Source organism: Nematolebias whitei, chromosome 15 (genome assembly GCF_014905685.2).
Source record: "Nematolebias whitei isolate Nwh7 chromosome 15, NemWhi1, whole genome shotgun sequence".
Classification (NCBI taxonomy): Eukaryota; Metazoa; Chordata; class Actinopteri; order Cyprinodontiformes; family Rivulidae; genus Nematolebias; species Nematolebias whitei.
The window spans coordinates 35,881,050-35,894,835 of record NC_056512.1 but is presented as its reverse complement, the minus strand read 5'-3'; the positions used below and the strand labels follow the sequence as shown (position 1 = coordinate 35,894,835).

The 13,786-nt window shown below is 40.1% G+C and overlaps 1 protein-coding gene across 1 annotated transcript in view; it reads right to left on the bottom strand.

Annotated features, from left to right (window-relative positions):
• Window positions 1–285: 285 nt before the first annotated feature.
• LOC119421757 (dedicator of cytokinesis protein 7) overlaps window positions 286–13,786 on the bottom strand; it is a 28,031-nt gene continuing 14,530 nt past the window's right edge. Inside the window, exons 23-50 of the mRNA XM_037689116.1 lie at window positions 13,659–13,760; window positions 13,232–13,318; window positions 12,718–12,813; window positions 12,034–12,174; window positions 11,645–11,758; window positions 11,376–11,546; window positions 10,729–10,868; window positions 10,415–10,584; window positions 10,164–10,312; window positions 9,701–9,883; window positions 7,366–7,492; window positions 7,207–7,291; window positions 7,019–7,115; window positions 6,782–6,916; window positions 6,462–6,614; window positions 6,205–6,363; window positions 6,021–6,121; window positions 5,750–5,942; window positions 5,532–5,675; window positions 5,277–5,408; window positions 5,170–5,184; window positions 4,683–4,808; window positions 3,834–3,923; window positions 3,372–3,608; window positions 3,155–3,298; window positions 2,906–3,012; window positions 2,637–2,810; window positions 286–674 (exon numbers count right to left, since the gene is read on the bottom strand). Of these exons, the coding sequence (XP_037545044.1) occupies window positions 644–674; window positions 2,637–2,810; window positions 2,906–3,012; window positions 3,155–3,298; window positions 3,372–3,608; window positions 3,834–3,923; window positions 4,683–4,808; window positions 5,170–5,184; window positions 5,277–5,408; window positions 5,532–5,675; window positions 5,750–5,942; window positions 6,021–6,121; window positions 6,205–6,363; window positions 6,462–6,614; window positions 6,782–6,916; window positions 7,019–7,115; window positions 7,207–7,291; window positions 7,366–7,492; window positions 9,701–9,883; window positions 10,164–10,312; window positions 10,415–10,584; window positions 10,729–10,868; window positions 11,376–11,546; window positions 11,645–11,758; window positions 12,034–12,174; window positions 12,718–12,813; window positions 13,232–13,318; window positions 13,659–13,760 (3,603 nt within the window). The 3' untranslated portion in view covers window positions 286–643. The remainder of the gene's footprint in view (window positions 675–2,636; window positions 2,811–2,905; window positions 3,013–3,154; window positions 3,299–3,371; window positions 3,609–3,833; window positions 3,924–4,682; window positions 4,809–5,169; window positions 5,185–5,276; window positions 5,409–5,531; window positions 5,676–5,749; window positions 5,943–6,020; window positions 6,122–6,204; window positions 6,364–6,461; window positions 6,615–6,781; window positions 6,917–7,018; window positions 7,116–7,206; window positions 7,292–7,365; window positions 7,493–9,700; window positions 9,884–10,163; window positions 10,313–10,414; window positions 10,585–10,728; window positions 10,869–11,375; window positions 11,547–11,644; window positions 11,759–12,033; window positions 12,175–12,717; window positions 12,814–13,231; window positions 13,319–13,658; window positions 13,761–13,786) is intronic.

The window sequence follows — 13,786 nt, the reverse complement described above, 5'->3', positions numbered from 1 at the left end:
CAGAACGAGAACTCAAGAAATCCTATAACGAGACGCGTGCGGATAAATGTTACAGCTCGAGAAGGAAGGAATGTCAGTTATTTGGTCCGCTTACAACAAAAGAAAAGCATTTTTAAACTTTGGTAGCGGCTTTTACCAGACTTGTCTTAAAACAGTATTTTACAAATAAAAAGTAAAGACATGACACTAAACAGACAACAAGATACAAAACGTTTGGTTGCTGCAGTCTGGTCATAAAAACTAATGCAGCCAGATGAGCTCAAAGAGATTACGTTGGGTTGCCAGTGAGTGGATTACTTTGGAAAGCTTTCTGGCATCTGAAGGGCCTGACGCCAAATGACAATGTTTACAGAGCAGATAACCTCCCAGTATAAACAGCTGAGATTGTTTTTTTTTCTAACAGAGGTGTGAGACTGGTGGTGATGGGGGAGATGGACAACTAGCAGTGTGTGTGGTGGCGGTAGTGGTGGTACTGGGCGGGATTCAGGCTTGACTGAGAGGCTGGGCAGGGGTAAAATAACGAGGAAGAGGATGGTGCGAGTGTGAGAGACAGCTGGTGTGCCGTGGAGGGGGAGGGGCAGCGAACATGGATGAGATGTGATCATTTCCACAGCTTGTCCTGTGTTTTCCAGTTTTCTGCACCTCAGCGGGGGCTCGACCTGGTGTAGGAGTTTCTGTGAGACAAAAAGAAAAGGTCACTAGAGGCTTTCTTCGTCACTGTAAAAGTCATATTACAAATTTTATTTTGCACGACCAAATTTCTTATTATTGCCCACCGTTGGAGGCAAAACGACAATAACATTTTTGCTTGTGTCTCTGCTGAGACTCATCGCCAACTTGTACTTTGAGCACTAACAGAATGCACAAGATCTGTGTTGAAAACTTTGCCGTCAACTACTGGAAGCCTGCTCACCTCAGAAGGCACCAAGGTTGCTGTAACTTGGTCAATTTAACAGATTTTAAACTATATTTGGTGTGTTAGTAGCTAAGCAGTGTTCCCAACACATACTTAAAACCACAGCACTAACTATTGTAGTCAGCCTTGTTTATCTGTTAGCAAAATATCCCATGAACTAGTGAATGATTTCAATAAAACTTTCTGAAACTTTCTTGGATGGACATCTATAACCAGTTTACTAATGGAGTCGATCTATACAGCTGTTAATTAACCGTAGGCTACACAAAAATAACGATACCTCAGGGAATTTCACAGATACTGAGCTAAACGTTGACGTGGTAGTAGCTGTGAGTCGTTTAAAGCACAGCCCAAGGACTAACAGGTCCCGCCAGAGATTGCATGAACATGTGGATAATGTACTGGTAATCTTCAAGGTTTGAGCAAAATGGCTTCAACTCCATCATTTTCCAATACAAGCTGATCGTTGTCTACAACTCTTCTATGAAAGACGGCGGACGTTATGCATTCTTTCAAGGAGTTCTAGGCTTTTTAATTCTTTATTAATTTGAGCTATAAAGTTTTTCTATAGGGAATATATCACTTTTAAAAATCTGTTTGAAGGTTAAGAGTAACATGAAATTATACTAGAGAAATTGCATTTCCTGCGAAAATGCAGTGTGAATGTTTATTGCAGAAGAACTTGCCGATAAACAACTGAAATTAGCTAAAACATGCTGAAATGTAGCTGAAATAGAAGAACAAACCTGAATTAGCAGAATAAAGCAGAAATAACATATTTGCTGAAGGTTTAAATAAGCAGAAATGAGCACAAAAATTAGGAAATTAGCTAAAAAATGTGAAACTAGAAAAAAAAATAGCTGAAGAAAAGGCAGAAAAGAGCTTAAACTACCAGAAGGAAGCAGAAAGAGCTGAAATTAGCTAAAACATATGGAATTAGCTGAAAAAACATCAGCTAAATAGTAGCTGAAAGAGCAGAAAAAACTGAAACTAGCAGAAAAAAGCTGAAAGCATAACAAGCTGAAATGGGCATAAAGTAGTTAACTCGGCTGAAAGTAGCAAAAATGAACATGCAAAACTTGAATTTATCTGAAAACAGCTGAAATCAGCTAAGAAATGCTAAAAAGCTAGCTGAAAAATTCCCAGATTAAATTAGCAGAAGAAAGCAGAAAGAACACTTTTGCCTAATTAGGCTGAAATAAGCAGAGAAACGAGCACAAAAAAGTGGAATTTATCTGAAAAAAGCAGAAAGTAGCAAAAGAAACAGTTGAAAAGTAGCTAAAAGTAGCTAAAAAGCATAAAAGAGCTTAAGTTAATGCACTATTAGCAAACCAGAGAGCGAAGGAAATCAAATACTTTTAAACGTGTTTGGAAGTTTGTAAAAATAAAAAAAAAAGATAAGTTGTTTTATTTCTATTGCCCTGCAGCGTCATTGTCTCCAGCTCTGTTTCTGATTATAATCCAGCAGACCGCTGACGCTCACATGTAAAGACAAAGCTTCAGCCAAGAGATTATGAAAACAAACAAAGAAAAATACCATATGGTGATAATTTATAGTCAAACAAGCTTCAGTTCAGTAATCAGTGCACTAACTCTTATCAAGAACTGCACAAGTGTAAGTTTTAAGTTTGGTTTTATGTTTCTCCATTGTCGCGTTCAAGAAAAAAGTATGAGCTCACTGTGTGTGTGTCCATGTGCACATGTTAATGTCTCAAATTACCGTTGTGTTTGTGTGGTCGGAGCTGGCAGGGTTCTGTACAGCTGGGGGATCTTGTGGTTGATGAGAGGACCCAGAGCTTCTTTCAGCTTATTGTAGTTCCTCTCCAGCTCTCTGTGGTATTCCTTTTGGTCTGGTCCAATCAGGGCTTTGTTCTTCCGCAGGGCGTCCTCACACCTGCACAACAACCAACAGAGAGGACGCAGAAAGTCTGGATTTGTTTTTCTTGGTTACACGTTAGTCTGTGCCCGAGGTGCGGCGTGTGTCATCACCTCTTGGTGAAGTCTTTAAAGCACAGGCGCAGTTTGTTGTGATGGCGGAACAGCTTTGGATTATCAGGAATCTCAGAGAGAAAGACCTGCGCCACCTCAAGGGGACCCTGTGCAGGGGGAGAAGAAGTTACATACTGGCTGAGGAATGTATTTCAACTGACCCAGAACTGAAGCCCGACTTTAAAGAAAACTTGAGGTGGTTTGATTTGACATTTTAAACAGAAAAAGGTTGTAAATCAAAACAGGCACCTGGTTGACAGTAGTGCCCACACAGCCCTGCAGCACCATCTGAAGCATCTTAGGGTCTGCAGGATCTTGAGTTGTGGCAAAAGCAAGCTCCTGAGTCTTCTTCTGCATGTCTTCAATTGCCACCTCCATGGGGACAAGAATAATCTGTAAAAACAAACACGAACGGTGTCATGCAGAGTATTTCATTTTACAAACATCCTTTGAAACAGACACCTACCTCCTCCTTGTGGATGACATTGATGCGGGTCTTTATGTACGGGAAGGCATGAGATGTTGTCAGGATGGTTTTGCGTTTGTACTGCTCATGCAGGTCCCCGTGGGCCCGGCCGTCCAGAGTGAAGGGAGTGCAGTACATGAAGGTGCGCAGGTTGTAGTTCTTATCAAAGTAGGTGATTCTTTCTTTTAGCTCGTACGTGTCGAAGAAAGGCTCAACATAAGTGATCTGGAGGTAGGCCTGTAACAATACAAATTGCCCTAATGCTCAATAATCCAGGTAGATAAATCTGATAAGGATGAGTCAGGTCCTCTGGAAGGGTTCTTCTTTGTTCATTCACTTCAACAAAGAAGAACCTGCCCAGAGGACCCAACTCAACCTTGTTAGATGGAAGCACACAGTTAAAAAGTTTTTTTAAACGTTCCTATTTTTTGCCAATAATTATAAATAAATATGCTTTCTTACCTTATTAGGATCCAGTTTGCTTTTATCCACTGGGTTGGAGTCCTTGATAATTTCCACTACATCATCACCAAACTTGACTGAGTAGAACTCCTGCACAACAAAGAAACATATTGATAAGTTGCTCATAAATCTCCAAAGACACTTTTATTAGTATTGTGAAATGTACCATAATTTTGGCTGTATAAGTCACAGTTTTTTGCATAAATTAGCATGCCTGCAACTTATACAGCAAAGCGACATATATGTGTTTTTTCCCCTCATATTTATAACCAATTTTTGGCTGAGATCTGATGATTTAATTAATTCTGACATGGAGAATATTGATCACTACCATTTTCAGCCACTAGAGGACCCTCAACTAATATGGCAAGCCAAGTGTCTCATTAATAGGTAAAAGTGGCTATTAATGAGACACTTGGCTTGCCATACAACCACCTTCTTCTCACGCCGAAACTCCTGGAGCAAAAGTCAAATCAGCTGCATTTCGTCGCGCCGCCCAGGTGAAATGCAGCTGATTTGACCAATATATTGCATTTATTAAGGAAAAGTTCAACTGAGACACACCTTTGCTATAATTTTGAGCAAACAAATAATTGTTTTTCAGTGATAATCTTGTTAAATTCTTGTTAATTCCTCCCGTGCACGCTCCTGCGGCCGCCATTTGGCAGCCAATCGATTTTTGGCACAACACCGGCCCACAGTTCTGGGTTGTCAGTAGTGACGCGTAACAAACACGACACGTCAGCGGTGACGCATAATACGGTGAAGCGACGTATTTATGTTTTTTTCCCACTTTATTAGACATATTTGGACTGATGCGACTTATATGGCAGCAAGTACGGTACTTGCCTCAAGCCTGTGGGAGATTTCAGCTAATTTGGTGATTGAAGGCTCCTTGTAGACAAACTCTTGCTCGTCCAAGTCTCCAAACTGGCACCCATAAAAACCAACACGGAAGTAGGTCCCAAACATTCTCTGGAGACTGTGGAAGGGACAACAAGAAAGAAGACGCAACAAGTTAAGTCAGCTGGTGGAAATAAATACATACATGTAATTAAGATGAAAATATATTTATGTCCCATTTGAGTTGGTGGACAATAATGTAGCTTTTGGATGTTTCATCTTGATTTTAAAAGTATATGTAAAAAGGTTTTGAACAGCAGAAAAAAGCAAAAAAGGAAGAAACTGTCATTCTCACTCACCATTAACGTTGTCCATGTAGAATTGGGGAAAAAGAAATAATATGGGAAATAAGGTTATCAATGCTAAAAGGAAATACACAGTATTTAATCAGTTTTAAACTGGTTATACTTGATAAAAGTATTGAATTTGTTACCTCCCATCCTGAACTCTGGAAACATTAAGAAATGAGAAGACAAACATTAGATGCAGGTTAAAGTGAGGTTTATGTTTTATTTGCTTGTGATCAGACTGGTAACTAACTTGGCTGTAGACTTTGTTGAAAGCATCTTGCAGCTTTCCGTGGACAGTTGACAACTTCTTAAAGTCCCTGTTGGCTTCATGGATGGGCGTCAGGATCTTGTAGACTTCATTTATAGCCTCATACATCGCCGCCTGTGGTTACGACGACGATGAAACAAACCACTCAATCACCTAACTGTTTCTCAGCCATGTTAATGCTGCCATGTCTGGCTGCACGCAGCCTGTCACCATGGAGTCAGAGAATGTGAGTCGTACCATGTTAAAGGAGGAAGCTGCTTGCTCCAGGAGGCCCACCAGACCAGACTCACTGAAATACTTCCCGGCACAAATGCCTTCCTCCTCAGGAGACAAGATGTCATCCGATACTGCTGACTCCTCTAATATATTAGATGAAATATTCTGTGTGAAAAACAACAAATGTTAGGATGTTTAAGTTTGTCCAAAAGTTACTAAACTGAACTGCTTGAACTGACCTGAAATGTGACACAGCCAATCGGCAGGTAGCGGCAATCCTCCAGCATGTTGAGGTATTCTGCCACCAGCGCTGCACTGTGAACGAGACAGTGGGCCGCCTCGGCGTGGTTCCCTCTCTCAGAGTGTTTCCCTGCCATGTTCTGAAGCCACGTCAGACGAAGGTCAGGAGAGTTCTGGTAGCCTTTGGCAATCCTGAAACGAACAAAGAAACAATTCCATACATACAACACTTTCTCGGTCTACCTGCCTTCTTCACTGGTATCCCATTACCTGTACATTAAGTCGATGAGCATTTCCGGATCCTGCTGATGCTCTTTCATCTTTACAGTGTCAGTCAGAATCATGTGCAAGTTGAAGACCAGATCCTGGACCTGTACAAACATCACATTCGTTAAATATTTTCCATTTGAGCAGTTTAGAAAAACAGCCTGAAACAGTGTTAGAGGTCATCTACCTGCTCTGGGAACGGTGTGTCTCGCAGCTCGAGGTCTTCTTCAGCGTACGTTAAAATTGTCTTTAATGATCGACGAAGATGCTCTTCGTTGAAGTTCTGTGACATTCCCACCAGCGAGGACAGAGACATGGTGACCTGCATCTTTACTCGGGCAAAGTTCTAATAGAAAATAAAAATTAGATCATTTGTAAAGTCATGAGTAACAACAAGACTATTAAGAGGCTAAAGCATACAAGGTAAACCAATTTCATACTTACATTTCCAATCTCAAAGTTCTGCCTCATGAGCAGGTACAAAGATGCCGATGCATGACTTCTGACTGGACCAACACTGCTGCTGCAGTGACGGAGGAGACGCAGGCACAAATCTGCACAAAGCTCCGTGTCCTCCTCAAAGAGCATCTCTGGGAACTGCACAAAACACACATTTTTAATAAAGCTTACACAAAGATGAAAACCTGTGACGAACAGTCTCTTTATATTTTCTGCAATTTGAAGGTTCTGAGTGAGAAATAACAAAATCAACAGAAAATCTAGTGACGCGGTTAATACTGTACACTATTAGAAACTGCTCTTGCCTTAAAAACAAGAGCCCTCTGTGTAGTGAAGCAGTGCTGCAGAAAGAGGGCGCTCTGGTTGCCTGCCATGCTGTGGAGAAGAACTCGCAGAACCCCGCCTAAAACGCTTTCTTTCAGCTCAGATGCAACCACAGTCTGAAAGACGACAGAGACATAAACGTCAAAAAATAAAACTTACATAGAAGGGCAACACCGTGTGATGACAGAAAGAAAAGCGCATCTTTTTTCTGTTTTTACCTTTACGATAATTTCCAATGTGTCCAGGATGATCAGAGAGGCCTCAGTAGCCAGATTTCCATCCACCACGGACTCCTGCTCCATCTCAGCCTTACTCCTGGAAGATAATATTTTAGAATAGTCATCACTTCTTTTTGTCTGACAGTACAGCATAACGTTAGCATTTCTCTGCTAAAATAAAGACATACTTGTCAACTTTGTCTGTATTTTGTTTCCAGTGAGTGACGTTCTTTCTCCACCTGACATTCTCCTGGCTGCCATAAGGACTTCTTTCTGTGAGAACAAAAACATTTCAGTGAACAAATCACATTTTCCCAGCTATAATATGGAGTTCCCTTGATATTTACCTCTACAGCGGCGAACCATCTCCTGGCGGGCTCCTATTGTACCCAGGATAGCTTCCTCCAGCCGGGCCTTCATGTCTTGAGACTTTTTAAATGTCAGGCTGTTGATTCTCTCCAGAGTCTTCTTCCCCTGCAAAAATGATGTTCAAAATCAGACAGAAATTATCCGAGCAGCACAAATGTATAGTGAAAGATGCATGAATGTGTGAAGTAGGTTTTATTTTTTTTCACCCATTTTAGAAATAAAAATAAGAAAACAAAGATATTGACCACTAATATATTAAAAAATACTTGAAGCACACTTATTAAATAACAGCATCCTGCAAAACAAATGATTATTCCAGTCATTTTCACAGTGAGTGGTTAAACAATTAAAATGGAAAACAGATGTGCCTCTGTTTACTAAACAATGTTTAATGCATTAGATATTACTTTCAGTTCGAGGATGGCTACACAAAGTTACTGTTAGAAAATCAGATTTCTTAAATTTAGTTATTCACTCTGCAAAAGTCTGAAATCATTTTTACACTTGATTCACTTTAGAATCTATACATTTTCTGGAGAGGTGAAGAGTAAAAATACACGTCTCCAGCGCTTGTTTTGGATTTCCTGTTGCATTTAAACACCCCTATTAAATGTTTTCAAGAGCTATGGGTGGAACAATTTGCAAAAACAAGAGCCAGTTCTTTTCAGCATTACTTTAAGCCTTTAAGTGTGAATCCTAGTTTGAGTAGCTGCTGCACACACTTGCTTATATTTCATGCCGTGAGAACACATTTCCAGCAGGAAATCCCAGTTTGTGATGCACAGCTGCGAACAACAACTGTGAAAAATGTCTGGACCCATCTGATCACGTTTTCCTTGACATCTGGTGTTTGCGTAGAAGAGAGTTAATGAAAATTGCACTGTTAAATTTATGAACTTTTAATGACATTACGATTCAAATTTAAAACCAATATGAATAATATGAGTCATTTTGAAATTTTTCCTATTTTTATCGCCCTTCATTTAAAATCAAATTCAATCCAAATTATAAAAATACTACAAGACATAAGTTTCAGGTGCAGAGCAATCATTCATTTACAAGGCAGGCTCTAATTAGAGCTACAAAACTACAACACAAAGAATTAATGAACGCAGACGAATATAAAAAAGTTGATGATGAAGCAATGAATGAGTGTACAAATTTAGGAGGGAACGTATTTTAAGATAAAAAATGGAAAATTTGGGCTGTTTAGGATCAACATTCTCCATCTCTAACCGTCTATTCATAGTCAGGTCACAGAGGCAACAGGTCCAGGAGAGAAACCATCCTTCTCCCTAGTGACACCATCCAAATCCTCCTGAGGGACCCCGAGGCATTCCCAGCCTAGAGAAAATCTAATATCCCTCCAGCGAAGTCTGGGACTACCCAGGAGGCTCTTCTCAGTGGGACAAGCCTGAAAAACTTCCACAGGGAGGCGTTCAGGAGGCATTTCAATCAGATGCCTGAACCACCTCTACTGACACTTTCAGTCATGATCCAAACTCCATGACCATAGATGAGGGTTGGAACATTGACTGACCAGTAAAATGAGAGCTTTGCCTTTCAACAACTCTTTCTTCACCACGACTGACCGAAGCAACGCCCTCATTACTGAGGATGGATCCTCCGATCCATCTCCTGCTCCATCCTGCCATCACTCTGTGAACAAGACGCCCAGATACTTGAACTCATCCACCGGAGGCCGAATTCCCCACGCCGACCCAGGAGCATTCCCTCCTAAGGCCTAAAATTTAAAAGATTACATTTTAGACTCTTTATAAAGTTCTGCAGAAACCCCAATATAAAGTTGAAATATTTTTGAATTAGAGTTAATAGTTGGGATTAGTTAACAATAATAGTTAATTGTAAGGAAGGTATGGTGCCAGGTGAAGGATGCCTGATGGTTTTTGTTTTCAATGTGGAGATTGTTCAAGTGTAGGTTGTTGTTTGTTTGAAGTTATTTATTTATTTATTTATTTATTTAAACAAGGGGCAGATGTAAGTTTTTTTTCTCCTTTCTGCACCCTTTTCATTCAATGTTTTTTCTTTTTGATGAATTTGTTTTGTTTATTTTAAATGAATGAATAAATGAATAAATAAATAAATAAATAGGTAGTTGATTAAATCAAAATAAATTTTTTATGAAAAAAAATGGTCATGAATAGTTCTTTTGTAAATAATTCCCTTCTAAAAGCAGCTTTTGAGTGTGGAAGGACAAAAGAATTAGCAAGTTTGATTCCTGCCTATTGCTATTGCATGACACAGGAGTAATAAAATGCTACTCAACTTGTAAAAAGTTTGCAGTTATTGTACCTTGTATTCAAAGCAGGAGACGGAGAGATGAAACAGATCCAGCAAACGGTTGATTTGCAGTACAGACAAATCAGAAACCCAGCGCTCCAGGAGAGCTGCATCTGCATTCTTCAGCACCCACAGGAAACACACCAGCAGGGTTCTGCTGCACTCAGCAGACAGAGAGCTGGACTGGCGAGGAGCCTGGTAAAGATAAACACACATATGCAAAGCCACTCTTGTAACATTCTTCAAAGCAGAACAAAAGTGTTAAGAAGATGAACAGAGAGCCACCTGCAGGACAAAAGAGCAAACAACCTTAAAAAAAATAATGAAAAAGTGCTGAACGTTGTTTTAAGCAAGTATTTTTCTTGAGAAATCTTTTGTCAAACTGAAGAAGTTTCCTTTTACACAGAGGCTGATCTGTGACCCATCAGCCTGCAGGGCCTAGGGGAACAGGTTGACCCTTGCTGCTATCACTTACCACAGAGGGGAGTGCAAATGGGTTTGCTTTGGCATGCGGCAAAGGAGAGCCGGCAATTGCCATAGCAACAGACTGACTAATAATGTTGCCACTGTCTGGGTCAATATCTTCAGCGATGGTAGAAGCAAGGCGGACACGAGCGGAAGAGTCTGCAAAGAAATGAGAAGAGAACTCTCAGGTGAGTTTGCTGCAAGTGAAATATTCTTTATGCAGAGGAAAACCATATTAGCTGCACATAAAGTTCTGCTGACCACAGAAGTCGTGGAGCTGATGCAGTGTCTCCATGACGATGGGGACGAGCGGCAGGTAGAGCTTAGCAAGGTGGGCTCTGACCTGAGAGTCCTTGTAGCGAGGGTCTGCATCATGGCTGCACAGCAGGGAGTGAACAGCACTGATAGCCTTTTTATGGAGGAAGAAAACCCTGCAGGGGACAGAATAAACTGGTCACTCATCTCTGTTGTACTTCTCACAGAATGCTTCAAGTTTCATTATATTTTATGTGAAATCAATTAAGGGACTCTGAAAGACTTTTTCACTGAGGCATAGACTTCTACAAAGAACCCACCCTTCGCCTTCAGGGTCAAGAATGAGAGAGAGCTCACTGAGCAGCAGGCCAGACAGGAAGTGCTGCTGGCGAAACGGGACGGAGAGTTCAAACATGGTGGCCACACCCTGGTCTTGCACCATACTTGAAAATGCTGAACTCTGTAACAAAATAATAAAAAACGATGAATTAAAAAAAAAAAAGTTGGGAAATAAAAACCTGTTCCATGTGGGAACAACATTTAAAACACAGAACATTAATTGTTTACATTAACGTAAGTTCAAATTATTTGTGTAAAGGCTGAATCAGAGTTAACAATAGTTTTTCCGTGTGTATTTTCTGTACATTTTGTGCTACTTTAGCCATTTATATGAGCAACATGTTTAGCTCATTTTAGCTTAAAGCTAGCATTTTGCTACTATTAGCATTTAACTAGTATATTGTTATATTGACTTTCCTTTTGTTACTTCTAGCTACCATTTGTCCATGTTTAGCTAGACCTATGCTAACTTTAGCTAGCTTTTATCCTACTTTTATCATTTAGCTAGCGTTTTGATCTTTTAGCTTTAAAACCTCAAGTTTTAGCTTATCCTGTACACTCATGCACTCAGCATTCACACTCTGTTTATTTCTTCAGTCATATTTAATTTTCCCGCCTGCTCCAGTACCTGTGACGTTGTGGACGAGGTGGATGGGGAGGGGGACGCTGGAGGGCTCAGAGTAGAGCAGGGTAAGTTGAGGATAACGTAATGCTCATGGCTGCAGACAATACGAATAAAGTCCATCCTCAGGGCATTCAGAGAGCTGGGATTCTGTGCTGTATGGAGCTTGTTAGCAATCTATTAAACACACAATTTCACGGACAACAGTCAGACGAGAAGTAAAACCTTTAGTCTGTTTGACGTTACTGGGAAAAGAAGCAGAGATCAATGAGCACCTGTTTGTAGTAGGTGCGAATGAGGTTGAAGACAAAGCCCCGGTCCATGAGAGACAGCAAATCATTCAGGAAGAAGGCCAGACTGCTATTTAACCTCTCCACAAGCTCCACATCCTGAAAGAAGCAGGGAGGAAGAGGTTTTAAGGGAGAAAGAAAAACAGAAAGATCAATATTGAGGAAGATAGTATGTAGAAATGGAAGCACTGCACAAGAAAAACTATTATATATTCAAAACAATCAACAATGCTCCATTTGTAGGTAAGAGACACAAAAACATTCTGTCTGACATGAAAATCACTCGTTTTTGTTGTTCAGAGGGCTCAGCTTGTTATTAAATGGACTGAAAGCAGGCCGTTCTTCAGTGTGGGGCATCTTTGAGGGCTTCGTACCTTGTGGTATCGACTGGCGATGTCTGCACTGATGGCACACACAAGTGCAGCAATGTCATCAACAAAGCGATCTGGGAAACGCTGACGCCTGGGGACGTCCAGTTTGGAGGTCAGGAATAAGTGATGAGCCATGCTTTTAGTCTGTAGGAAGGTTTGGAAAAGAAAACTTTAACACTTTATGATAATATTGCCTTTCTTGTCATAATACCTAGGATTTTGATCTATTCCTTGTAGAAGTACTTAAATTATACAGCCATATACAGTAGGGGTACACCGATTGCAGTTTTCTGGCCGATCACCGATTTCTAAAAAGTCTGACCTGCTGATTCCAATTTTGGTCGATACCGATTTAGTTTTATAAGCAACACTGTCAGGTGTTATAAGGTCACCATGCACCTTCAATTTTCCAATCTTATTTTATTGAAAAACATACCCTTGAACAATATCCTAGAAACAATACAAACTTGTTTTAACTGGCCATGAGGTAGTGCTCAGAAATATAAATGAAGTTTAAAAAATTGTTGTTAAAACTAAAAAAAAATCTGTAAAATCGGTTTCTCATGCAAGTATCGGCCGATTTCCGATTTCCCAAAATTAAGGAAATCGGGGTGGTGCACCCGTAATATACAGTGAAAGGTATTGTAATATTTTATAATATAAATATATATATATATATATACTGACCATTAGCTGGAAGAAAAACCAGGCCTGCTGCAGAGCTGCTTCCCTCACGGTGCTGGTACTGACCACCCACTGTAATGCCAGCTCCTCGTGGAGCAACTAAACACGTAGCAACAGCACATTTAACATTAAGGAAACCATTTTACAACAAAACTTTACCAATTTAGAATGGTTCTATGTTGAATTAACTAAAAGTCATCTATAATAAATTTTGAATGTAAAAGTCTAAGAAAAAATACTAAAAACTAGTCAATTCCTTTCATAATTCTAACAAAAACATACATTTTGTTTATATAAAAATATACCTAATTAAATGAAACTAATGATAGTCCAATAAAAGTTTACTTTATTCAGTATCTTTTATAAAGACACATTTCAAACCACCTCAGAAATGCATTTGTTAAATATAATGAATGTTAATGATAACATGTCATGAATGTAAGTCAGTATGTGTTAGGTTTCTTGTTAAGAATGCCACTTTTATTTGTTTTATTTTTCCATTAGATTCCAGTTTTACCTTCTTTATAATCTGCCTTGTGGGAACAGTTAACAAGGCCACGCTGTCCAAAAAGGCAGACATGCGATTGCTGCTCTGGTCGCTTGCCTGACATGAAGTGATGGTGAGGTGAGCACAGGGATGAAAAGAGTGACATGAAAATGGGTGAATAGGGAATGGGTGAATGACCAGAGAGCTTTTCTGTGAACTCAGATGAGTGCAAGATTGGAAAGAAATCTTAAAAAGCCTCAGGCGGAGCTTTTGTCAGTTGGATGCCAGACAAACGGCTTGTTAGGCAGCAGAGAAAAGATGAATTTGGAATGACAGAGAAGATGGAAATGATATAAAAAAGTAGAACGAGGGATGCAGCGAATGAGGCATGCAGACACAAACGCATAAAAAAGATCATTTGAGATGGAGATGAGGAGGAGGAAGGACGATTTGGCACCTGCTTGAGCTCACAGCTGGAGTTGGGGTTCCGGCGTAGCACAGATCTGGACCCCCCAGGGGCATAAGCAGAGTTTACCCAGGAGTGGGAACGGTCAATACCCTGCCATAAGCCACCGATGACACACA